A 25,738-nucleotide genomic window follows, 5' to 3' on the forward strand; every position below is an offset into this window, starting at 1 on the left:
GGGCGCCCGGGCGGAGGGCCGGCCCGAGGGCGCCTCCTCCTGGCGGCGCTGGTGCTGCTGGTGCCGCTGTGGGCGCGGGGGGCCCGGGGCCACGGCAACTCCCAGTGGGGCGCGATCGTGGGCATGAGGCTGGAGAGCTGCAACAAGTCGTGTGGGATGAATCCGGATGGCACCATCTTCGTGTCCGAGGGCAGCACCGTGAACCTGAGGCTGTACGGCCTGAGTCTGAACAACATCTCCAGCAACCTGATCTCCTTCACCGAGGTGGACGACGCCAAGACCGCCCACGAGTCCACCAACTGCCTCGAGCTCACTAAGGACCTGGTCGTCCAGCAGCTGGTCAACGTGAGCCGCGGGAACACGTCCGGGATGCTGGTGGTGCTCACCAAGTTCCTCCGGAGGAGCGAGAACATGAAGCTGTATGCACTGTGCACCCGGGCCCGGGCTGACGGGCCCTGGATAAAGTGGATGGACAAGGACTCACTGCTCTTCATGGTGGAGGAGCCTGGGAGGTTCCTGCCCCTCTGGCTGCACATCCTCCTCATTATGGTGCTGCTAGTGCTGTCGGGCATATTTTCTGGCCTCAACCTGGGGCTTATGGCCCTGGACCCCATGGAGCTGCGCATCGTGCAGAACTGTGGCACTGAGAAGGAGAGGAGTTATGCCCGCAAGATCGAGCCCATCCGGAGCAAGGGCAACTACTTGCTCTGCTCGCTGCTCCTCGGGAATGTGCTGGTCAACACCTCCCTCACTATCCTTCTAGACAACCTCATCGGGTCTGGCCTCATGGCGGTAGCCTCCTCCACCATAGGCATTGTTATCTTTGGGGAGATCCTACCTCAAGCCCTGTGCTCCCGGCACGGGCTGGCTGTGGGTGCCAACACCATCATTCTCACCAAATTCTTTATGCTTCTAACCTTTCCGCTCAGTTTTCCCATCAGCAAGCTCCTGGACTTTGTTCTTGGCCAGGAGATTGGCACCGTTTACAATCGGGAGAAGCTGATGGAGATGTTAAAGGTCACAGAGCCCTATAATGACCTCGTGAAAGAGGAGCTAAATATGATCCAGGGTGCCCTGGAACTACGGACCAAAACCGTGGAGGATATTATGACCCAGCTCCAAGACTGCTTCATGATCCGCAGCGATGCTGTCCTGGACTTCAACACGATGTCGGAGATTATGGAAAGTGGCTATACCCGCATCCCAGTGTTTGAAGATGAGCAATCCAATATTGTAGATATTCTCTATGTCAAAGACTTGGCTTTCGTGGACCCTGATGACTGCACCCCCCTCAAGACCATCACCCGCTTCTACAACCACCCGGTGCACTTCGTTTTCCATGACACCAAGTTAGATGCCATGCTGGAGGAGTTCAAGAAGGGTAAGGCCTGATGCAGCTTCCCTGGTTAAATTTCTTTGTGATTCCTCTTTGTCTTCTTGTGTGTTTTTTGTCTGCTGATCTTAGCGTTCCATTTGTGTGACTCTGTGTCCCTCTGTCCATCATTTCACCTCTGAGGTGAAGCAGCAGTTCTTCAGCATCGGCCAGGAACTGCGCTGTGTGCTTCGTGCTTTGGATGAATCAAAGCTGAGCGAGACACACTTGCTCACTTGGAGGGACATGGCAGGCCTCAGGGATCTACCGAAGCAGGACAGAGTAAGGCAAATGCCTGAAAAGAGGCCAACACCAGGGCGATGGAGATTTTGAGTGTGGGATGGGATGGGGAAGGGGCTGAGGAATGGGAAACCGTACCGAGGAGGGAGCATTTGAGGGGAACCTTCAGAGAGGAAGAGCCTTGGTCCTTGAGGCAGAGGGAACCCTGTAGGCAAAGGACCTTAGTGGGGAAGCAAAGGATGTGTTTGTGGCCCAGCAGGTGGTCCTGTTTAGCATATTGGCTCTGCTGATCAATGATCTGGTAGGGAAGATGCTGAGGTAGTTTGGGGCCCTGCAGTGGACAGTGAATTTGCTCAGCACATGGAGCAGGGGGCTGATGTCACTGGAGCTCCTAGCCCACAGAAGGAGAATTGGGAAGTCTCTAGTTGGCTCCCCACTCAGAACAATGCCGAGTAATGCTTTCAGCTATTCAGCAGAAGCCAGCAGATTAAGTTTTGGTTATTGTTCTGTCTTTCCCAGGCGCCAAACGTAAGCCTCCCTCCTGTGGTTACTGGGAGTCTCCAGCTGGCCCTGCCGCCTTGTGTGTTCTCCTCACGTGGGCTCTTGGCCGGTTCTTAGGTAGTTAAAGAGGCCCTTGGAGGGTTTACTCACCAGCCTCAGTGTTAGGGCACACATCCCTTTCCTTACTTCGAGCAATACTCTCCTCCTGCCTCTCCCACCCAGCAGCCCTCAGAGTGGCGGTAAACAGGCCAATTATGGAGTAAAACCTTCTTAGGCTGAAGGAAGTGAGGAGGCAGAAAAGGAAGCACTTTATAAAGGAATGGGGGGGTCATCCTAAAACTGGGGACTTTTCTTTGTAAATGCCCTCCCAGCCTTCATTTTCTATAGGTAGAGCTAAGGCCGCTCAGGTAGACCTAGGGCTGGGAGCAACTTCTGGAACACAGTGGAGGACAGCCTTGGAGGGGGATAGGGAGGAAATGGCCTTGCCGGGTTGATCTGAAAAGATGTTCAGGTCAGGGCCAGGGTAGTGGGTTGGTACCTCCCTTTTTAGGTTTGACAGACCGAGTCTCATAGTCAGAGCTGAGGATGACTTGAGTAATGTAAGGCAAAGTGGGAGACAGCCTAGTGAAGGTGGCCTCAGTGCGGAGACTGGAGGGACATAGACACCTGGTAGTGAAGGTGGGGGTGGGTGGTCTTGGGGGTGCAGACCCAGGAGCCTGGGACAGAAAAGCAGTGAGGATCTGTGTCCCACCCCCACCCAGCAGCCTTGGGGCTTGAAGACTCTCCCTTGTTGCTTGGTGAGGAACCTGCTTAGGACTCACCATGGTGGCTTCCTTCTCACCATCTCTGTGGTCTTTGGGACTGTTGCTGGTGACACACCCAATAGCACCTTCCCATTATCTCAGCCAGGATCTGGATCCAACCAGTATGGATTGGCCTGGCCAGGATTCCCAGCCCCTGGTCAATAGGGCCGAGCTCTCTTGCAGGGAGCTTCCTGGGTCTTGGCAGGGCTGTCTTTGGACTCTGTCTTGTGAAGAAGTGCCCTTTCATTGAGCTGGGAAAAAGAGCTAGCATCTCTTAGGCCAGAGCTCTGCTGAGTGGAACTGTCCAGATTCGCAGTTTAGTCCACTGGACTCTCCTCCTTAACAGAGGCCAGTAGCCTAAGGCGCAGCCCTGGAGGGGTGCTTCCAAGGTGATTCCAAGGAAAAGCGGGCACAATCTACCCAGTGCAGCAGGCTGCCCTGGAGATGTGAGTGTGATGTGATGGTCACCCCTAAAGAGCGGGCCCTGGACGTAATGCCATCACTTCCTGGTCCACAGAGTTTTGGAAAAGCAGTCTTAACTCATTGCCACACCAAGTTCCCCCTAGTGTGGCCCCTCCAGGATCTTTCCATCTGGCATCTACCTTTTTAATCTGAGGCTGCCCTGAACATGGCAAACACCTAGTGTACAGCTGCAACTTAAAAGGTTTTCTTTACAAGTCTGGTGTTTTTGGAAGGCTTCTTTTTTAGCTAAGAAAAACAATTGAGCAAGGTTAGCTTGGTCAGCCTTGTTAGCAGCACCAAATTCAGAGCTGGGGTGACTTGTCTAGCCCAGAGTCTCTCTGACAGTCTTTCCTGGACCCTTCTCCACCCCCAAGTTGGGTGAGGGTCGTGAGCCTAGCTCTGCCAGTCCTTCTGCCCCAGGTGTGATCCTCTTTACAGTACTTTTATTCCCCCTCTACCCACCCCCCAACATAATAAGCTCCTTGAGAGCAGGGGTCAGGCTTATTAGTATTCTCACCACTCAGTGCCTGGAGAAGGGATGGGCCTTTGGTAAATGATTGTTGAAGAAATGGCCCCAGTGATCTTTTTGCTGTTCCTTGAACACACCAGGACACTCACCCTGGGGCCTTTGTCTGGACTGTTTCTCCAGGCTGGAATGTTCTCCCCCAGAAGGCAGCAGGCTCCCTCTCTTACCACCGCACCTTTGCAGTGGGTCCTTCCTGTCACCCTATTTAAAACTGTAGCCCCATGCCTCCCTGAGACCTTCCTGATCTCCCCTACCCTGTGCTAATTTTTCTTTTTCTCATAGCCCGTATCACCCTCTAACATCTTTGCAACTTACTGATTTACTGTGTGTGTGTCTCCTTCCACTGCAATATAAATTTCAAAGGACAGTGCTCTTTGTTTTGTCACTGATGGTATCTCTAGACCCTAAAATGGTTGTTGGCACATAGTAAGACTTCAGTAAAATGTCACTGAATGAATAAATGAATGAATGGATACCTGTCAGGCTTGGGAGAGAATTATTCCCATTCCAGAAGTGTTAGAATTTTGAGGTGCTGATGAGGGATAAAGAAAAATGAGTGTCGTGCCACTATCAGGGGCTTGGCTTCACAGCTGTCCCAGGAAAGAAAGGAGGAGCTCCTGCCACAACTTATGCATTAATGGTTGGGCTCAGGGACCAAGAAGCAGAGTTTGGGGCCTCAAGTGTGATGCATGGTTCCCCTTCCCTGTGCCTCAGTTTCTCTGCCAATGAGCGATCTGGCCATTGAGAGTTTATACAGCTTCCCTTGTTAAGGTGAATTATGACTGTGCTCCTACACACTTAGAGACAGGCTGGGGAGTCAGTGCAGGCATAGGGGGCTGAGCTTTCCCTCAAAGTAAGGCAAGGGGGAACAGGCTCCCAACTCAAGGCAGTTGGCATTAGCTATTTAGTGAAACCCATGCTTGTGTGCAAGACGTGATGTTAGATGCTGCAGGAGCTTGGGAGTAAGACTGTTTAGTTGGTGAGACAAGCTGGCAGGGCATTGAGAGGCTCATGCAAGTTGAACCTTGGCCCTTCCACTAAAACCTCGCCTAGAACTGTTTGCAGTGCTGGGTGTTGTGGTGGGTTTGTCCACAGCTTGAAATCTTAGAATAAAGGCATCCTGAGCTACTTTCAGCCCACAGTACATTTTGCCTTCACCACAGGCGCTCTTCCAGACCCTGAAGCAAAGTTATGAATGAACTCTCCATGTGGATGGGGAGCTTGAGCCCACCTTCCAGCTTTTCCCTGTGCCCCTCCCTCTGGGACATTCCGGTCCCTCCCGGGCACTTAGCTCATCTTTAGCCATCTTATCTTTCCCCACCCACCTTGTAACAATCTAAACCATTGTATACTCCACCCAGCTCTGTCACTGACCCATGAAGTGACCTTGGACCTGTTCCTGCACCTATCAGCAAGTTAGTGGGGTATAAATTGGAAAAAAATGAGAAATATTTTCATTAAAAACCTCTCCCATCTTTCCGTCTGTGCTGGGTCAGATTTTCCCACCTACTTGATTTTATTCCTGGAACAACTTTATAAAATCAAGAAAAAAACACTGCGTGATTTTTGCATCCAGTTTTGGTTCCTATCATCTAACACACCTGAAGTAACTTATCCCCCCGCCACAACACACCCGCCCGTCTGCTCGTTCATTCATTCGTTCAACGAACATTGAACTTTTGAAGCCTCTGTGTCAGACTCTGTGCCCGCTGTTGGGAATCAGGTGAGTAAAACAGGCCTATTCACAGAACTCAGTCTACCAGGGAGAGGGACGTGTAAACAAAGCCTGGCTCACAGATAGGGTGCGGTGTGGCTGAGGGAGGGCTAGGCCTGTGAGAGCCTTCTCAAGTCAGAATAACAGCACTCGGCAATCATTACAGAGATGGTCTGAGGTTTCTAGCTTGGGATTTGGGTTGATGATGTTGTCATTTTAACTGCAGCTGGGAGAGGAAGATGAAGAGGCAGTTTGCTGAGGGTGGAGGGAAGAGGTGGTGGTTTTAATAATGGTGTTACCCTTTACTGGGCTCCTCTGTACCCAGCATTGTGTACACAGAGCTTCTCACACTTGACTGTGTATTCGGACCACCTGGGCATTTTGTTAAAATGCAGGTTTGGACTTAGTGGTTCTGGGGTGTGGCCAACGAGTCTGCATTTCTGACAAGCTCTTAGATGATGCCTGTGCTGCAGGTCCTAGAGCACAGCGCTGTTTAGTAACATCTATGCATGCAGGTGAAAATGCCTACGTGGGGCTCAGGAGTGAGGCCAGGACCAGGCTAAAAGGCTTAGGAGTCAGCTGAGTGCATGTAGAAGGTGGGAAGAGTGTCAAGGACAGTGCTGGGGATGCCAGCATGTGAAAGCCTGGTCGAGTGGCTCCTTAAAGGAGACGAACAGGAACCCAGAGGGCATGGTATTTGGGAGCCTCCTGAGGGAGGCAGATAGGGTGAGAGCCAAGCACAGACTGTGGGATGGGACAGTTATGCCACAAGGTGCCCAGAGCAGCCTCTGACAAATCGGGGCTGGGGGCGGTGAAGGCAGCTGTACACCTGGTCTCTGTCAGCTCCACTTGGAAACAGTCTCAAGTTGGTGATTTGATCTCGAGAAGCTGCCCGCGGGCAGGTGTGACTGAGAGAGTGACAGGAGCTGCCTGCTCTTGGATGACACTCTGGGCACAGGGCAGAGGTCCCAGTGGGGGCAGCTGACAGGGCACTGGCCAGGCTCCTTGTCCCTTTCTCTTCAGCGCGGTGCTTGTGGGCAGGGAGCATGGCTGCTGCAGGGGGGCGGTGCGTGTCAGGCGGCAGGCAGCCTCTTCCCTTGCTGGCACCAGGTGGCCTACGGGATGGCTCCCACAGAGGAGCCAGAACTGAGAGCAATTTCATGAAGATTCTATTTACATTTTCTTACTAAAGCTCTTGTCTAGATGGAAGGCACTGCCTTGCATCTAGGCCCTAAGAAGAGCTTCTTAGATCAAACAGGGGTCTAGTTTTCAAAAGTCTTATATTTTTCCTGCACCCACTGGTCAGGATAGGAAGTATTGAACAGATGTTTAACCTTGAAAACAGAAGACTGCACAGGAACACAAAATCCCAGAGCTGTGTCCTACAGGAGCAGTGGATAAGTGAGAGGGGACCCTCAGGAAGGGGAGGCTTGTCCTGTCAGTACAAGTCTGGGAAGACACTCCAGCTGAGGTGACACTGCAGCTGGATCTTCAAGAATGCATAGATATGGCATTTTCTACCTCAGTACCTCTTGTTCTGGGAGAACTTGGGCAAGAACCTCAGGATGAGAAACAAGCTTATCAATCCTTCGTGCCAATTTTGGGTGAAACTGCTTCTGCCTATTGTGACTGCTTCTCAGCCCTTTCTGGGAGGGTCTTGAGGTACAGATCACTGCGTGCTGTCTCTCTGCACCCTCTGCCCTTGAGTGACATTTACCTGCGGGTCTCACTCTCCTTGAGGGCAGGGGCAGCCAGTGTGTTTGCCACACACCGAATGAACGTTGGTTTCTGAAAAGCCGCACAGCCAGGGAGAGTATGTATGAAAACAAGGATGGGCCAGGCCCTTCTGTCACTGTCTTGGTGGCTGATTTAGCAGAGCCTCCTGGTTGCTTCACTCCAGCCTGTGGAGAGGGACAGGCTGCCTTGCTTGTCCTAGGGCTGGCTGTCTCTATGCCTTCTTGTGGTCTTAGGGATTCTTTGACCTTCTCAGCAGAACTTGCCCTGATGGGCCGGCCCGTGGCTCACTCGGGAGAGTGCGGTGCTGATAACACCAAGGCCCCAGGTTCGGATCCCACATAGGGATGGCCAGTTCGCTCACTGGCTGAGTGTGGTGCTGACAACACCAAGTCAAGGGTTAAGATCCCCTTACCGGGAATCTTTAAAAAAAAAAAACTTGCCCTGAGGATGTGAGGGTTATAGAATATCCCAGAGGTGTCCAACGTGGCCCTTGGCTAAGAGAATGGGGAGTAGCTTTCTGGTGCTGTAACTGTCATTTCATGCAGCCCCGCTGCTGTCCTCTAAGCCCCTGCAGCTGCCATGGGGTGCAGCTGCCATTGGGTCCTGCCTGTCCTGTACTTGGAGTTACCCCTCTCCTCATACCTGTGTGTACCACGGCTCGGGTTGTAAGAGAGACTTCGAGGCTACATGAAGGACTCCTGGCTTATTTTGTAGACTGGAGTCTGGATTTTATTTCTATTCCTATTCCATTTATTTTAGGTGATTTTCATTTTTATTAGTGTTTATTCTTTTTTCCTACTCATAAAAGAGATACATCTCATTGCCAGAACTTTATTTTATTTTATTTATTTATTTTAAAAAGATGACCGGTAAGGGACTCTTAACCCCTGACTTGGTGTTATCAGCACCACGCTCAGCCAGTGAGCCACGGGCTGGCCCTGAAAATGGTTTTGATTCCGCTTGTTACAAAATTTTGAAAACTAAAACAATGAAAGAAAATTTCTAAAAAATCTGTCACAATATATCAAAGTGTTTAAAGTGGTCCTTTCTTGGTCACAAGCTTGTTTGGTTTTGTTTAGATTTTTGTGTGTTTTCTAAAGTTCTGGCAATGAGGGCTGGCCCGTGGCTCACTTGGGAGAGTGCGGTGCTGATAACACCAAAGCCATGGGTCTGGATCCCTGTATAGGGATGGCTGGTTGACTCACTTGGGAGAACGTGGTGCTGACAACACCAAGTCAGGGGTTAAGATCCCTTTACACATTATCTTTAAAAAAAAATTTTTTTTTTTTTTCATTTTACACCACACTCTCTCCTGTGAGCTGCCCATAGGTCTTTTCACATTGAACTCATTGTCTATGTACAATTTTGTATCCTGCTTTTTTGGAACACCATTTAGGGTGGTTCTTCAAATTTCTCCTCTGGATGAGAAATGAAATCTTTTTTTATCCCTGCATCCTTGGGAGGATCCTCTTGAAGATTTGCCCTGGGATGAGGGCTAGGTGGCGTCGTGTGGCTCTGAAGGAAGGTGAGCCCAGAGGCTGGGTTTGCAGCCTCTGGCCTGTTTTGCTGGGGGTTAAACTTGGTGTTGCTGCAGAATTCCCTGGAGGGTTACAGTCAGAGTCGCTTCCATGCTGCAGGGCTGATTTACTGTGACTTGGGCAGGGTTCTCGCAAGACTGGTTTCCTGGGCTCTCTGGAACTCTTGGTGCCTGGCCAGCAGGCAGATCCCTCCCCTCAGCCCAGGCAGGCGTGCACACGCACACGCACACGCACACGCGCACACGTGCACAGGCAGGGCCACTCCCACACATCCACACACACTCCCCACACACATGCAGGCACGCCCCCCCCCCACAATCATCTGGAGTCCTGCTTTAAGCATAAGTCCATCTCTCATCAGACTGTCCTAAGAGTTAAAGGTAAGTTTGAAAAATGAGTAAACGCTTGTGCAGTGCAGTTTGTTTCATGAAACGCTCAAAATAGTAATTGACTCTTGGGCTCAGAAAAATTCCTCTTTGGTTGCTAGTGATCTGCTCATCCTGGTCCATGGGTGACTGTCTCCACCTCAGAGAGCTGTGGTGAAGACTAAATGAGGTGAGCCATGTGAAACGCTCAGCTCAGTGCCCAGCACCATGTAATCATACAATAAATATCACCTATTTTAAAAATTACTGTTATTATTATCCAAAAGTTGCCCCAGTTGGCACTGATACCAACGTGTGGCCATGGTGGTTCTCATAAACTGGCTGAGGTGGCAGGCTGCCTCGCTGTCCCAGGTGGTGCTTGTTTTGGAATTAGAAATACATTGAGCTCAAAAGAGCCCACTATATAATTATATGCTAGTTCACATACCATCTTATCTGGATCCTAGTGCTGATTACCTAGTAAGGGTAATAGAAGCCAGAGGTTAAGAAGGAAAAAAGTAGGGAAGAAAAACTGCAAACTGAGGAAATTCTCCTCTTTTACTTAATATTTTTTTCTCTGTGAAATGGAGAAGTGTAAGGTTGCCATCCTGAATTCTAACTGCAGGAGCCTAACTTGAGGGTGGCTGCTCTGTGGGAGACCAGGGGAAGGGTCACGGGCTCATTTACGCCTCATTTACCAGCTGCACCTATGCATGGGTCTTTTCCTTTTGTGACTCACCAGTCCCCTGCCCCCTCCCCAGGTATCTGCCAGCAGAGACAAGAGGGAGGTCCAGGGGAACAAGGACACACCCCACCCGAGGCACAGTCTCCCCGAAAATGCCCCAGACCCAGATCAAAGAATGCTTTTCTTAAAGGTGCCCGAGGCAAGAAGGATGAGGACGAAGGGAAGTCCTGCTGCTTGGGGAAGATATGTTAGCAGATGGCATCTTCCAGGCATTGCACTGAGAAGAAGGGGCTTCGTTCTAGAAGAGGGGAAAGCAGAGAGAAGGGAGTGCCTGCATTAACCGTTAACATTTGTGGTGCTGTAGGTGGGGAGCTGAAGCTCAGAGAGGCTGAGAAGCTTTCCCAGAAGTAAACCTTTCACCGAAGAACAATGTAAATAGAGAAAAGTGCATAGTACTAAGTGTACAGCCTGGTAGTTTTCAGAAAACAAATACTCCTGGGTAACTGAGCTCAAGCAATAAAACTTACCAACACCCTGAAAGCCCCTCCATTCACTCTCCCAGTCACTGCCCTGTTCCCCAAGTCATCATGGGTTGATTTTTTTCTGTTTCTGAGCTTTTGTAAGTGAATTATACAGTATATAAGCTTTTGTGTCCAACTCCTTCTGGTCAACATTAAGGTTATGAGCTTCATCCATATTGTGTGTAGCTATAGTTTATTCTTTTTTGTGGCTGTATAGTATTCCATTATATAACTATACCACAGTGGTTGCTGTTGATGGATGTTTGGGTTGTTTCCAAAACTTGGAACTGTTACAAATGATGCTACTATGGACACTCTTGTGCATGTCTCTTGGTGACTATATGTAGGCATTTCTGTTGGGAATATGCCTGGGAGTGGAATTGCTAAGGCACAGGACAGATGTAGGTGAGACAGCTTTCCAAAGTGCTTGTATCCGCTTACACTCCTATCCCACCAACTCTGATTTGACAAGTATTTATTTTATTCTCACCATTCAGGAGAGTGTGTGGTGGTGTCTCATTGTGGTTTTAATTTAGATTTCCCTGGTGACTAATGATGTTGAGCTTATAATGTGCTCATTTTCCATTTGGATATTCTCTTTTGTGAAGTGCCTGTTTGCATCTGTTGCCGGTTTTGTAAGAATTTGTCTCTCTTTTTCTTAACGATGTGTAAGAGTTCTTTATATATTCTGTTTTTATGTATATATGAACCCTTTATCAGACATATGTATTGCAAATATTTTCTTCTGCTCTGTGGATTTCCTTTTCACTTTTTCTTTTTTTTTATTTGATTGGGGCATTTAGATAGCTTTAAGATTTTTAATTTTATTTTTATGCCTTTTTTTTTTTTGTCTTTTTTCCGTGTCCGGCAACGGATTGCAACCCTCAGTGTTGCCCCCGTACCGGACCAGGGACCCGCAACGGGATTGCAAACCTCGGTATTGCTCCCGCGCCTCGCTCAGCCAGTGAGCGGGAGCCGGTCTGTACGTGGGATCCGAACCCTCGGGCGGCGCGCGCCGCCGCGCTTCCCAAGCGGCGCACCATCCAGTGCGCCACCGGGCCGGCCCCTAATTTTATTTTTAATTTGTGAAAATTATTTTATAGATCAAGTTAAGAATTTCATTAAAAAAAAGAAAAAGTATTTAATTGACAGATGAAAATTGTATGTATTTATGGTGCTCTACATGATGTTTTATTTATTTATTTTTTTTAAAAAGATGACCGGTAAGGGGATCTTAACCCTTGACTTGGTGTTGTCAGCACCACGCTCACCCAGTGAGCGAACCGGCCATCCCTATATGGGATCTGAACCCGTGGCCCTGGTGCTATCAGCACCGCACTCTCCCGAGTGAGCCACGGGCCGGCCCTACATGATGTTTTAATATATGTATTCCACATTGTGGAATGCCTACATCAAGCTAATTAAGGTATATGTTACCTCACATACTTATTTTTGTGTGGTGAGAACACTTAAAATCTACCTTTTTAACAATTTTCAGGTATACGATACATTGTAATTAACTATAGCCATCATGTTGACCAATAGATCTCTTGAATTTATTCCTCTAGCTAACTGAAATTTTGTATCCTTTGACCAATATCTTTCCAGTATCCTTCCACCCCCTTTTTACTCTCTTAGTGAATCCTTTGATGACTAAAAGTTTTTAATTTTAGTGTAGTCCAATTTATTAGCCTTTTCCTTTATGGTTAGTTAGGACTTTCAATATCCTGTTTAAAATTCTTTGCCTATATGAGTATACAATTCAGGAAGCTAGTCTCCTGTGTTGTCTTCTAAGAATTATATTACTTATTTTTTACATTTACATTTGTAATCCTTCTGGAACTTATATTTATTTGTGATGTGAGTTAGAGGTTAAAATTCATTTTCTGGGCCGGCCCTGTGGCGCACTCGGGAGAGTGTGGTGGTTGGGTGTGCAGCGACGCTCCCGCCGCGGGTTCGGATCCTATATAGGGATGGCCGGTTTGTTCACTGGCTGAGTGTGGTGCGGGCAACACCAAGCCAAGGGTTGCAATCCCCTTACCGGTCACAAAAAAAGACAAAAAAAAAAAAATTCATTTTCTTATCCATATGGATATACAACTACTATTCCCCCCTTATCTGCTGTTTCATTTTTCATGGTGTCGGTTACCTGGTCAACCATGATCTGAAAATATTAAATAGGAAATTCCAGAAATAAACATTCAGAAGTTTTCAATTGTATGCAGTTCTGTGTAGTGTGATGAAATCTTGCGCAGTCCCGCCTGGGAGTTGAATCTTCCCCTTGTCCAGCATATCCACGCTGCAGACACACCACTCCCTGCCCGTTCATCAGCAATATCATCTGCTCCTGACATCCAGCCATCGACATCGTCATGGCTCGATGGTCTGGGATCACTCAAAGCAGGTGACCCTCCTTCTGACATATGGTCAGAAGGTCACTAGGAGCCTAATGCTAGGTCACAGTGCCTACATCATTCCCCTCACTTCATGCCATCACGCAGGCATTGAGTCATCTCACATCATCACAAGAAGAAAAAGGGTGAGCACAGCATGAGATATTTTGAGAGAGAGAGACCATGTAGTGGATTGAGGTATGTCCCCGCAGAACTCGCTGGAGCGTGAACTGCATTCCCCAAGTTTTATGTATTAGAAACGTAGCCCCCACTATGACTGTTAAGAGGGTGGGAAATCCTATCATAGTAGTTGAAAGGTGGAGCCTTAAAGAGTGATTGGATGGTAGGACCGTGCAGTAGTGAATGGATTAAAAATGGTGGTCGGGGAGTGGTTCTGAGGACTTTAAAAGAAGAGGAGAGTCTATCTTTCTCTCTCTCTGCTTCCACCATCTTGCAATGTGAGACCCCTGGGTCACTGTCGCCATCACCAGATGGACTTTGGACTTCTCAGCCTCAGAAACTGTAAGCAATAAATTTTGTTTTCTTATGAATTACCCAGTTCCATGTATTTTGTTATAGCAACACAAAAAGGACTAATACAGACCACATTCAATAACTTTTATTATATATATTGTTATAATTGTTCTATTTTATTATCAGTTATTGTTATTAATCTCTTACTGTGCCTAATTTATAATTTAGACTTTATCATAGGTATATATGTATAGGGAAAAAATATAGTGTACATAGGGGTCAGGCCTATTTCAGGCATCCACTGGGGGTTTTGGGACGTATCCCCTGTGGATAAAGGGAGATGACTGTACTCCAGTACTGCTTATTGAGAAGGCTCCTTTTTTCTCTGCGCTGTGATGTATGTGTGGATCTGCCTCTGGGCTCTTAGATTCCATTGATCTATTTATTTCTCCTTGCTGCAACACCACATTGACATAATTGCAGTAGCCTTATAATAAGCTTTGTTATCTGCTAATATTAAGCCCTTTGTTCTTCAAGATTGTCTTGGCTATTCTTAGTCTTTCTGGGAATTTTATGGAATTGCCTTGAATCTACAGATCAACTCAAAGAGCTGACATTTTATCTGAATGAACTTTCCAGTCTGCAAACAGATTACCTCCCCATTTGTTTATGTCTTCTTCATTTCTCTCAATAATATTTTTTAAGTTTTCTGGGTCGAAATCTGACACATCTTTTCTTGGATTTATTCCTAGGTATTTGATGATTTTAAGTGGTATCTTTAAAATTTGATTTTCCAGATGTTTGTTGTCAGTTGTTTCATTTCCATTCCAACTGGGGTGTATGTGATTCAAATCTGACGCCAGCCACCGGGAGTTAGCATCAGACTCCACAGGTTTAAGGATTCTGTTCTCCACAAAGACTGTTCACCTGCACACTGTAGTGGGGTGAAGGTATCCCCAGCTATAAATTTGGGGATTCCCATGAGCCCCTTCATGGGAATTCACTAGAATGACTCACAGAACTTAGGAAAGTGCTACACTTATGAGTACAGTTTTATTTTGAAGGATACACATAGGATGAGGTCTGGGAGGGTCCAAGAGGAGCTTCCTCAGCTGTGCCCATGGAATCGGGCGCAACACCCTCCTGGGACATCAATGTGTTCACCGACCAGGAAGTTCCACTGAGCTTTTGGGTCCAGGGTTTTTATCAGGGCTTCATTATATAGGCATGATTACATGATTGATAAAGTCATTGGCCACAGGATTGAACTCAAAACTCAATCTCCAGCCCCTTTCCACCCGTGGAGGTAGGGCAGCTCTAAGCCCCAACACTGTAATCAGTTGCTTGGTCTTTCCTGAAGCTGTCCAGGAAACATACATGCACTCCTCATTAGCATAACAAAAGACTCCTATCACTCAGGAAATTCCAAGGGTTTTCGATGTGCCAAGAACCAGGGTCAAAGACTAGACATATTCTTTATTATATCACATGAATATAGAGAAATAGAATGGATTTTTATAAATTGACCTTGCTATAAATTCACTCATTAATTCTAATAATGTTTACTTTATGTTCTTTTGGATTTCCTACATACATAATTATGTTGCCTGTGAATGATGGAGATTTTATTTACTTAATGCTAAACTTTCTCCATTTATTTTGTTCTTGCCTTATTTCCCTGGCTAGGACCTGTAGGAATGTGTCAAACTTGTGATGGTGGGCATCCTGGTCTCATTCTGGTCCTGGGGAAGGCTTTCAAAACTGATCATTATGTAAGATTTTGCTGTTGTTTATTTGTAAATTGCCTTTATCAGTTCAAGGAAGTTCCCTTCTCTCCCTAGTTCACTAAGAGTTTTTATAATAAATAGGTGTTGAATTTTACCAGTGGCTTTTTTTGTAGCTGTTGAGATGATTGAATGATTCTCCTTTATTCTGAAGTATGCAGATTGATTTTTTTTTTTTTTTTTTTTTGTCTTTTTCCGTGTCCGGCAACGGATCACAACCCTCAGTGTTGCCCCCGTACCGGACCGGAGACCGGCAACGGGATTGCAACCCTCGGTGCTGCTCCCGCGCCTCGCTCAGCCAGTGAGCGGGAACCGGTCTGTATGTGGGATCCGAACCCTCGGGCGGGAGTGCCACCGCGCTTCCCAAGCGGCGCACTATCCAGTGCGCCACCGGGCCGGCCCCTGCAGATTGATTTTTGAATATTAATTCAAACATTTATTGCATGACTGGAGTACAGTAAATCTTAGTTGTGATGTATTATTATTCTTCCTGAATTTGATTTACTAATACAGTAGTGCACCCTTATCCACAGGGAATATGTTCTAAAACCCACAGTGGATGCCTGAAACCTCAGATAGTGCTGAACCCTAGGTACACTTATGTTTTTCACTGTACATACATACCTATGATAAAATTCGATTTATAAATTAGGCACAGTAAGAGATGAACAGTATCCAACAATAAAGTAGAACCATGGTAACAATATGCCAGCTTCACTACTTTTGCATTTATGGGGACATAATGAAGTCGAATAAGGGTTATGTGAACACAATCACGTACAGATACCCTGACAGTTGATCTGATAACCTGAAAACCAAAACTGGTACTAAGTGACTAACGGGCGCAGATATAGTGGAGACACTGAACGAACGGGTGATTCGTGTCAAAGGCAGAAAGGAGGGTGATTCATGTCAGTGCGAGCTTGCATCACACCACTCAGAGTTGCCAGCAATTTGAAACTTATGAACTGTTTGTTTTATGAATTGTTCATTTTTGTAAACTTTCATATTTTGGGCTGTGTTTGACTTCAGGTAACTGAAACCATGGAGAGTGAAACTTCAGATAAGGGCAGGAGTACTGTATCTTTACTTGGAATTTTGGCATTTATGTTCATGAAAGAGATGGGCCTATAATTGTTTTTTCTGCTATTAAAAAAAACTAAGGAAGACATTTAAGATGTCAGTTTTTTTAATGCCGGGAAAAAGATTGTTTAATAATTAAGTCTTTTCCCCTCTTGTAATTAGTATCCGAGTTTAGGTGAGCAAGTTTGACCAGTATGAGCTTCTTACATCATGTCAACTGTTGCTGTAGTTTTTCTCCCTCTTCAGGTTTTGATATCAAGATCTAGCATGATTTTAATAGTTTGTAAACATTTAGAAACTGTGTCTGATTAACAGGAACCAATTGGGGTTCACCAATGAAAAAAATTGTAATTTTTATTTTGTGTGTATGTGTGGGTGGGTGGGTGGGAGTGGGGGTTGAGATTACTAGGTTAGTTCAGTGGAAAGCTAGTCGCAGACTAAAAGCTTCTTGACTTCAGCAAAGTATTTAGCAGAATTTCCTGTTAAGTCTTTATGACTAACATGGGACATGTGGGCTCATTAGTAATGTCCAGCTTTTAGATTGATTTGCCTGTAGATTATTAGCTGGTTGCATGACCAGGTCCAAAGAATGGGAGCCTCACAAGGCAGCAAGTGAGCTGTGACTCCAGGAGAAAAGGCCATTGGAGCTCCTGAGAAGAGAGGACTGAGTGGAAAGGGAGAAGCAGTTTGCTGGAAGGCTCCAAACTCAGAAGGAGGTGGTGGTGCTGACAGGACAGTTGGAACCCCCCCTCAGCACCTCCTGGCCACATGTGCCCTGCCCTTCCTTTGGTGAGATCCTGCACCCAGAGGCCAGCTTATCAGCCAGGTCTGCATCTGAGCGGGACACACAACTCACTCTTGTCTCCACTTTGTTTCTTCTGGCATGTCAGATGGCTCAAGTTCTGTATTTTCTCCTTGCCTTCCGACAGCCTTCACTTCCTAAGCCTGCTGTTTTCTGACTCTTGACCCCTGATTTCATGCTGAGTCCTTCTAACTGTCCTGGCTGTGTCCTCCAGGATGCCTTAGGTCTGAACTGACTGATTAGGTAGCTTCAGAAGCTTAAAAAAACAAACAAACAAAAAAAACCTGTCTGTTGACCCCTATCTTAAGGACATGGAGATATAGTCAAATATATTTATACACGAAGATGTTCATATGGCAAGAAAGGGTAGGGCACAGTTCAAGAGCCCTGTGGGGATTGGAATTGTGTACACATGTGTGCAATGAAATATGAGGCCATTCAATTTTTTAAATACTTTTTTTTTTTTTTTAAAGATGACCGGTAAGGGGATCTCAACCCTTGACTTGGTGTTGTCAGCACCACACTCAGCCAGTGAGCAAACCGGCCATCCCTATATGGGATCCGAACCCGGGGCCTTGGTGTTATCAGCACTACACTCTCCCGAGTGAGCCACGGGCCGGCCCCTAAATACTTTTTAATGATACAGGAAAATACAAAGAATGTGAAGTATTTAAAAAGTGGGGTACAAAGCTATATACATGATGATCCAACTCATGGTAGAAATATATATTGTAAAATTTTATCTCTATATGTTCATTTTAAAACAGAAAGAAAAATACACAGTTAACAGTGGTTATCTTTGGAAGTCAGAATTATAAGTGACCATAATTTCCTTCCTTCTGCCTTTGTTACTGGTATTGGAAAAAAATCATGTAAAAATTAGTTAGATGTAAAAATAAAATTATAAGAAAATTGGAGGAATTAGCACACTGGATAACTGATGATCTTGGTATTTTTGGTTTTTTGTTTGTTTTTTTTGTCTGTTTTGTGACCGGTAAGGGGATCGCAACCCTCGGCTTGGTGTTGCCCGCACCTCGCTCAGCCAGTGAGCGCACCGGCTATCCCTATATAGGATCCGAACCCGTGGTGGGAGCACCGCTGCGCTCCCAAGCGCCGCAGGCCGGCCCTTTGTTTTTGTTTTTAAAAGATGACCAGTAAGGGGATCTTAACCCTTGACTTGGTGTTGTCAGCACCACACTCTCCCAAGTGACCTAACCGGCCATCCCTATATAGGGATCCGAACCCTTGGCCTTGGTGTTATCAGAACCACACTCTCCCAGGTGAGTCACGGGCCGGCCCTATGTTTTTTTTTTAATGATCTTAAAGATATATAAGTATATATTTAAGGTGTAGTAATATTATTGTTTTGCTTTTTAAAAAAGAGTTCTTGTTTTTTAGAGATACATATTGAAATATTAAGTATTTGCAGGTGAAATTTATAGGTATTTACAGATAAGATCTGGGCTTTGCTTCAAAATAAGTCAGTAGAGTATGTGGGAGTAAAGAGGAAACAAGATTGGCCATGAGGTGTTGTTAATTGTTTAAGTTAGAGAAGGGTGTAATTATATTATTACCTCTACTTTTGTGTATGCTTGATAGTCTCCATAATGCAAGGTTAGAAAACTAGAGACTACTGGCTAAGTGAAAAATCAAAGGCATGAAGACCTGTCCCCAGGGTGAGGGACCAGTCGTAGGGTTCCTGTTATCCTTTTGTTGCAGGGCACTTGGGTTAAAAGAAGGAGCTATTTGTTTTTTGTTTTTGTTGTTTTTTAAAGATGACCGGTAAGGGGATCTTAACCCTTGACTTGGTGTTGTCAGCACCATGCTCTCCCAAGTGACCTAACCGGCCATCCCTATATAGGGATCCGAACCCTTGGCCTTGGTGTTATCAGAACCACACTCTCCCAAGTGAGCCACTGGTCAGCCCTAAAAAAAGGCACTATTTGGAACAGAAGTCCCAGTTCTGTATCCCAGCTTGATCACCCCCTTGCAGTGTGACCCTGGGCATGACTTCTGTGAGCCCCCGTTTTCTCCCATGAAGAATGGGGTTGATAGTAGGAGATGTAGGGGCAGCTCCTGGACCCGCTCCAGGGAACATGCTCACCTCTTGGTATCAAGTTAGTGGCTGCGGGGAGGTGGACTGTGAGGGGGACACCCGAGGGTACAACCGAGGCATGGCCATCTTCCCTATTCTAAAGGGATCTCTCCAAACCTTTGATTGTGCACACTATTCGGAAAGAAAATTTTTTAGTTTGAACCTCCATTCATTCAAAAATTATATACATGTAACATTTTACTAATACATATATTATAAAACTAACAAAAGATTTTTAAAAAGTAAAGATGAAATAACCATTATTTTTTAATATCTTGGTAGTAGTTATCACTTCATATTATTTTTAGCACATGCTCTGCACTCTCTGCAGGCACAAAATACACTTGCCATGGGATTCATCATTATTGACAGTGGCCGTAAGTCTGTATTAGATAGTCTCTCAACAAATTTGAATGACTCTGGCTGCCCACTCGCCAGACTGAGGCTGGCCTCTCTTGCAGCCTTGTGCTTTTTTGGTCATGATCTCCTCAGTGTGACATTTCCTTGTAGGGATCTCGTTAAGCCATTGTGTGTTTTGTGAAGGTTATTAGGTTAAAAGTACTCGCCCTAATCTGTAAATCTGTGTAATCGAGCACACCTCATCTGTGCTTCATGTCAGTTTGCTGTTGAATGAGCTCAGGGGCCCATTCCCATGGAGATGTGCAGACCTGGCCAGGGCCCACTGCCAGTCTGTGTGTAAAGAAGAGCTAAACTTATTTATTTTGGCTTAGAAAATGAGTGTAAACAGAGTCTGCGAGGTGTACCCACTTTGGAGATTGTGCTCTAAAAGGTTCCCAGGGGCTGCGGCTCTGGGATCTGTGTGGTATCTGGCTGTGTTGTGTCATCTTGCTCAGGGTGGCTGGGCGAGTCTCTGGAAATCCTGTTAATTGCGTGCAGATCCCCTTCTGTGTTTTTGGCAAGTAGACCACAGTGTCTGCATTTCCATTCTCTTTTCCACGTGACTGTCTTTGATTACTTTCTCTTTCTGCTGCTTGACTCTGGTGTTTCCCTTTGTCTTGTCTACCATCTTCATTTCTTTCCTTTTAAAAATGTGACCAGCTATAATTCAGTCTTTTCATTGGTGGTGTTGACTGAATAGCTTATTTATTGAATAGCTGCTTACATTGAGTCTCCTGCTAGGCATTGAGGAATGAACCTAGAACCACCAAACGTGATTTCTGCTGGTGAGCGTGTAAACTGGGACCCTTGCTGGAGAAAGCAGTTTGGAGTTTTCTGTCAAATTTGCCAATACGTGAGCCTTTTGGTCCAATAACTCCACATCTGTAAATGTACCATAATCCCACGTGGGCTGAATGGTGGATGTACAGGGGTTTATAGTGCAGCATTGTTTGCAGTAGAAAATGATTGGCAACAAACAATCCGTGTGCCATCAGCAGGAGGGAGAGGGTTTAATCTGTCCAGGCATATCTAACCAGTGGGGGACTCTACAGGTGAAGCAAACGGAGCTGTGTGCTCCAGGACAAGGCTGAGTGCAGAAAGCAAGGGGCAGAAAGGTGCATGTTGTATTTTGTGGTGTGTGTGTGCACACAGGTACACGCACACATGCACCCAACTAGAGCAATATATCTCTTAATTCAAAAGTAAAAATGAAAGTCATATATTTATCATAGAAACTTTTAGAAAAGTGGAAGATGATTAAGAAATGAAAGTCACTCTTATCTCACCACCCTAAATGTGACTATTTTGGTGTATTTTCTTCTAGTGAGTAAGCAATAAACTGTATTGCTTCTCTCCTCATGCCCCAAAGTGCAAATAGTATTCTTATGATTTCTAGTTATGAAAGTAAAAATTAAAAAGATTACATGTTGAGTATAAAATACATTAAGCCAAGGTGGAAACCAGTAATAGCTCTTACTGTACTGTTTTGTAACTTTTTGCTTTACACAAGCAGTGAATCACCTTCTCTTTAAATAAACTTATGTCTGAACCAGGCTTACTGAATATTGTGTTATAAACAATATTGGAAGGACCCTCCTTGTCACACCTTGTACACTGGCCTGGGTATTTCCTTTACTAGGAGCAGAAGGTCATTTCCTAGAAGTAGAAGAAGTGGCTGGGTCCAAGGTCTTGTACATTTTACATTTTGACACATGCTGCCAGATTCCTGAAGAAGAAATGTAAACTCCCAACAGTAGTGGGTAGCTTTTCTGCCAATGCTGGGATTACCAGTCTTGTAATTCTTGGCTAATATGATAGGTCAAAAATGATAGATTATTAGGCCGGCCTGTGGCTCACTCGGTAGAGTGCGGTGCTGATAACACCAAGGCCACGGGTTCAGATCCTATATAGGGATGGCCGGTTTGCTCACTAGCTGAGTGTGGTGCTGACAACACCAAGCCAAGGGTTGAGATCCCCTTACCGGTCATCTTTATAAAAAAAAAAAAAAAAAAAGATAGATTATTTTTTAAATTTTTGTTTCTTTAGTTTTATTTGTTTATTGTGTTTGTATTTAAAATTAGGCCAGCAGTTTTTCTTATTGATTTACAAAGGCTTGTATAAAACAGTGATATTAGGCCAGTTAGATCAATACCTTTTGTTGAATAATCTCTTTTCTTCCTTGATTTAAAATGCCAGGTCTATTATATACAGTATTTCCAATTTGCTGGAGTTTATTTCTGAACTCTTTCATTGTTTTCTCCAGTACCACACTGTTTTAGTTACTATAGTCTTATAATATATTTTACTTATAAAGTAAAACCATTAAAATTAAGAACCTCCTGTATATTCTTTTAGGTTGCTTATTGACTGATCGGCTCCCTCCCTGGCCCTACCCAGGTTGGCCCTGTCTGCTATGGATCCAGTGTTCTTTTCCTGTGTGACTCTGCCACAGCTAACTGATTTACCACTTAAAATAAGCAGATCAACTTGGGACTCATATTAATGATTCACATTACATAGAATCTAACTCTAATATAAATTTTTATTTTAATGAGGTATCTCATTTTATTGTTGGTGTCCATTCAACTAGATCATTGGATTTTGGGGGTGGCTGGGGTGAGAAAATGTAGTGGATTGAATTATGTCCCCCCAAAACTCATTGAAGCTTGAATTATGTCCCCCAGGTAATATATATTAGAAATTTAGCCCCCACGGTGACTGTTAAGAGGGTGGGAAATCCTATTATGGTAATTGAAAGGTGGAGCCTTAAAGAGGTGATTGGATCGTAGGACCGTGCAGTAGTGAATGGATTAAAAATGGTGGTCAAGGGTGTGGTTCTGAAGGCTTTAAGAGGAGAGTCTGTCTGGCTCTCTGCTCTCTCTCCTTCCACCATCTTGCAGTGTGAGACCCCTGGGTCACTGTCACCACCACCAGATAGACTGTGGACTTCCCAGCCTCAGAAACTGTAAGCATTAAATTTCATTTTTCTTTATAAATTACCCAGCTCCAAGTATTTTGTTATAAGCAACCTAAATAGACTAATACAGAAATGAAGCATGAAAATTTAATACATCCAAATGGGAGGGTTGGCAGTCTGTTAAGAGAAGAACCCTAGGCAGAACCACTTGGGTCCCCCCACTTGAACCTCATGTGCTGCTGTGCTCCTCCAGGCTCTGGCACAGCCTGTCTGTGACAGCCCCTGGGCAGTTGGGGAGCCAGGCTCTCTGTGTCCTCTCAAGGGTGGCACTGGGATGGCTCCAGATGGGCAGTGGTCTGGGGCCCCTCTCCTCTCCAGGTGCTCAGGCAGCCCCACATTTGCTTTCTTGCAGCTTCAGAAACCCAGGGTGTGCTGGGACCAAGTGAGTGTGTGCCTGGCCCACCTGTTGGGCCACCTCAGCCTTCCAGTTTCCTGGCCTTTGCCTGGACTGCCTGGCCCGACCAGCAGCTGCTTCTCTGGGAAGAAGGGAGCAACATGGATGAGCACTGCTTAGGATTACGGGCGACCTTCCCCAAGGCTGGAAGGCAGGGGGCTTGTCTTACCGCGCCTGGCTCCTCTCCTTCCCTGACTCTGCCTTCTTGCTGGGATGGGCCGCTGCTGCTCCTGCTGGTTGAGGTCAGCACTATTAATAGCCAGTTTAATCCTGCCTGAGCCTGGGTAAAGGGAGGGAGAAGGAGGGAAGAGCCAGGAAATCGGGGTGCCCAGCCAGCACAGGTGCAGACCCACGGCCCACAGCTGCGGCTTCCAGTCAGCCAGGCCAGCACCTCTCCCCTGGGAGGGACTGAGGACTCTGGGCCAGTCCTGGGCACCTGGGATGTCAGGGGCTGGAACTTGCCACGAGACCCAGTGAGGAAGACACCAAAGGCCCCGTACTGGGTGGTGGGAATCCCTCGTCTGATCTGAGGCCCTAGTTCTTCCCCAGGGGAAAAGGCAGCCGGAGCTGGTGAGTAAGTCCCTGTTAGGGCCCTTGTAGACTTTGTAACCCAGCATCTAGTAATGTGTTTTTCTTTTTTTCTTTTTTTTTTTTGTCTTTTTCCGTGTCCGGCAACGGATCGCAACCCTCAGTGTCGCCCCCATACCGGACCGGGACCGGCAACGGGATCGCAACGCTTGGTGTTGCTCCCGCGCCTCGCTCAGCCAGTGAGCAGGAACCAGTCTGTATGTGGGATCCGAACCCTCGGCGGGAGCGCCGCCGCACTTCTCAAGCGGCGCACTATAGCAGTGCGCCACCGGGCCGGCCCCGTAATGTGTTTTTCTTATGGCCTTTGAGGGATCCTAAAGTTTTTTTTAAATGGGGAAGACGAGGATGCAGCAGTTTGCTAAAATGGGCATTGTGCAGGGCAGGGGACTGAGCTTTCCAGGGCCCCTGGAGACTGTCCTTTCCATATCCAGCAAAGGGTTTGGAGCACCTGTGTGGCCAGGCACGGGTGGGGCAGTGGCATGAGGCGTGATGATACCGTACAGGCCTCGCTGGGCTGCAGCCTCTTCAGTGGGGAGATGGACGCTGGTCTGCTGGCAGCACAAGTGCCGTAAAAAGAAGATACGGGTCTGGGGCAGCAAGAGCCAGCAGGGGGCACCCAGACCCCAGTGCGTGCGCCCAGGGCGTAGGATAAAGAGGTGACATTGGGAGGCTGGGAAGAGGTGGTGTTGACAAGGGACTCAGGCACCTTCTGGTCCTCTCTTGCCCCTTGATTCATGACCTGTTCCAGGTGGGAAGAGGCTGGGGCTGGCTGCCTGTGGTCTGATGGTCCCTCTGGGGTTTCTGGAGGCCTCACATGCAGTTCTGTGACTGGAGAGGGGAAGGTCCCACCCGGCTGCTGCTGCACAAAGGTTGGGGAAGGGCAGAGTGGGCAAGCATGCCACCAGGTGAGGCCCAGCGGAGACTGTGAGGACAGCTCGGTTCCAGACACCTCCTTTCTGGGTCCTCCTCAGCGAAACTGCCCCTTCCTAGCAGTGTTTGAGCTTAGGGAGGCTCAATAACCCCGAAGTCCCAGAGGAAGCAGGATCAGAAGTTTTGTAAAAGTTACTCCAATATATGTGTTTCTCTGGGCCGGCCCGGTGGCGCACTGGATAGTGCGCCGCTTGGGAGGCGCGGCGGCGCTCCCGTCCGAGGGTTCGGATCCCATATACAGACCGGTTCCCGCTCACTGGCTGAGCGAGGCGCGGGAGCAACACCGAGGCTTGCGATCCCGTTGCCGGTCCCCGGTCCGGTACGGGGGCAACACTGAGGGTTGCGATCCGTTGCTGGACACGGAAAAAAGACAAAAGACAAAAAAAAAAATATATATATATATGTGTTTCTCTCTGTACTATAAAATAAATACTATTGATTAAGGAAAATTTGGATTTTCTGTACAGGGTAGTATAAAAAAGAAGAAAAAATCCTGAATCCCTTATACTGTTATGTTAAACCACGTGAAATTGCTATTTTTTGTCAAAAATAGTCGAGTATTAGCAATTTCATATGGCTCAACCAAATGTTAATATTTTGCTTTATTTCCTCAGTTGTTTTTTCTTTGAATAAGGACTACTTTGAAAAATGTGGAATTTTCAGCTGTAGATGTGTTAAATTTTCATGCTTCATTTCTCACCCCAGCCATCCGCCAAATCCAGTTACCTAGTTGAGTGGACACCAATAATAAAATGAGATACCTCATCAAAATAAAAATTCCTATTAGAGTTAGATTCCATATAATGTGAATCATAAATATGAGTCCCAAGTTGATCTGCCTATTTTAAGTGGTAAATCAGTTAGCAGTAACTTCTGAAATAGGAGAAACTTCTAAATTACGAAAATCCAAAACTTTCTCTAAGTCTGCATCCCTTTCCCCTCCCCTCACTGGTTACCTTTCTTTTCCCACTGAATGGACGTAGAGGGCTAAAGAAAGGAGGCCAGGTTCACTCTCCACGGGTCTGATAACTGAAAGGACAGAGCTGCTGTGAAAAGGGAATGGGAAGGCTGGAGGAACTGCCACGAGCTTGGTTTTGGCTGTGTTAAGTTCAAGGTCAGCAGGTCATCTGAGAATGAGACCCTGCCATTGGAGGTCATTCGTTGGTGACCTTGACAGGAGGATCTCTGGTCCAGGAGAGGGGAAGCTTCTGCTAGGACAAAAAGATACCCCCTCTGGGAAGACAAATTAGTAAAAGACAAAAGACAAACACATCCCTATGTGTGGCTGGCCCAGCGGAGGATGACTGACTGGTCCCTTAGCCAGGAACTTTTGTGTGGGGCCCCAACTGGCAAGC

At 46.5% G+C, this 25,738-nt stretch overlaps 1 protein-coding gene across 1 annotated transcript in view; it reads left to right on the top strand.

The window, feature by feature from the left end:
• Positions 1 to 6: 6 nt before the first annotated feature.
• The window catches only part of CNNM4 (cyclin M4), a 39,745-nt gene continuing 14,013 nt past the window's right edge, over positions 7 to 25,738 (top strand). Inside the window, exon 1 of the mRNA XM_008567914.1 lies at positions 7 to 1,381. Within this exon, the coding sequence (XP_008566136.1) occupies positions 124 to 1,381 (1,258 nt within the window). The 5' untranslated portion in view covers positions 7 to 123. The remainder of the gene's footprint in view (positions 1,382 to 25,738) is intronic.

Source organism: Galeopterus variegatus, unplaced genomic scaffold (genome assembly GCF_000696425.1).
Source record: "Galeopterus variegatus unplaced genomic scaffold, G_variegatus-3.0.2 Scaffold356, whole genome shotgun sequence".
Classification (NCBI taxonomy): domain Eukaryota; kingdom Metazoa; phylum Chordata; class Mammalia; order Dermoptera; family Cynocephalidae; genus Galeopterus; species Galeopterus variegatus.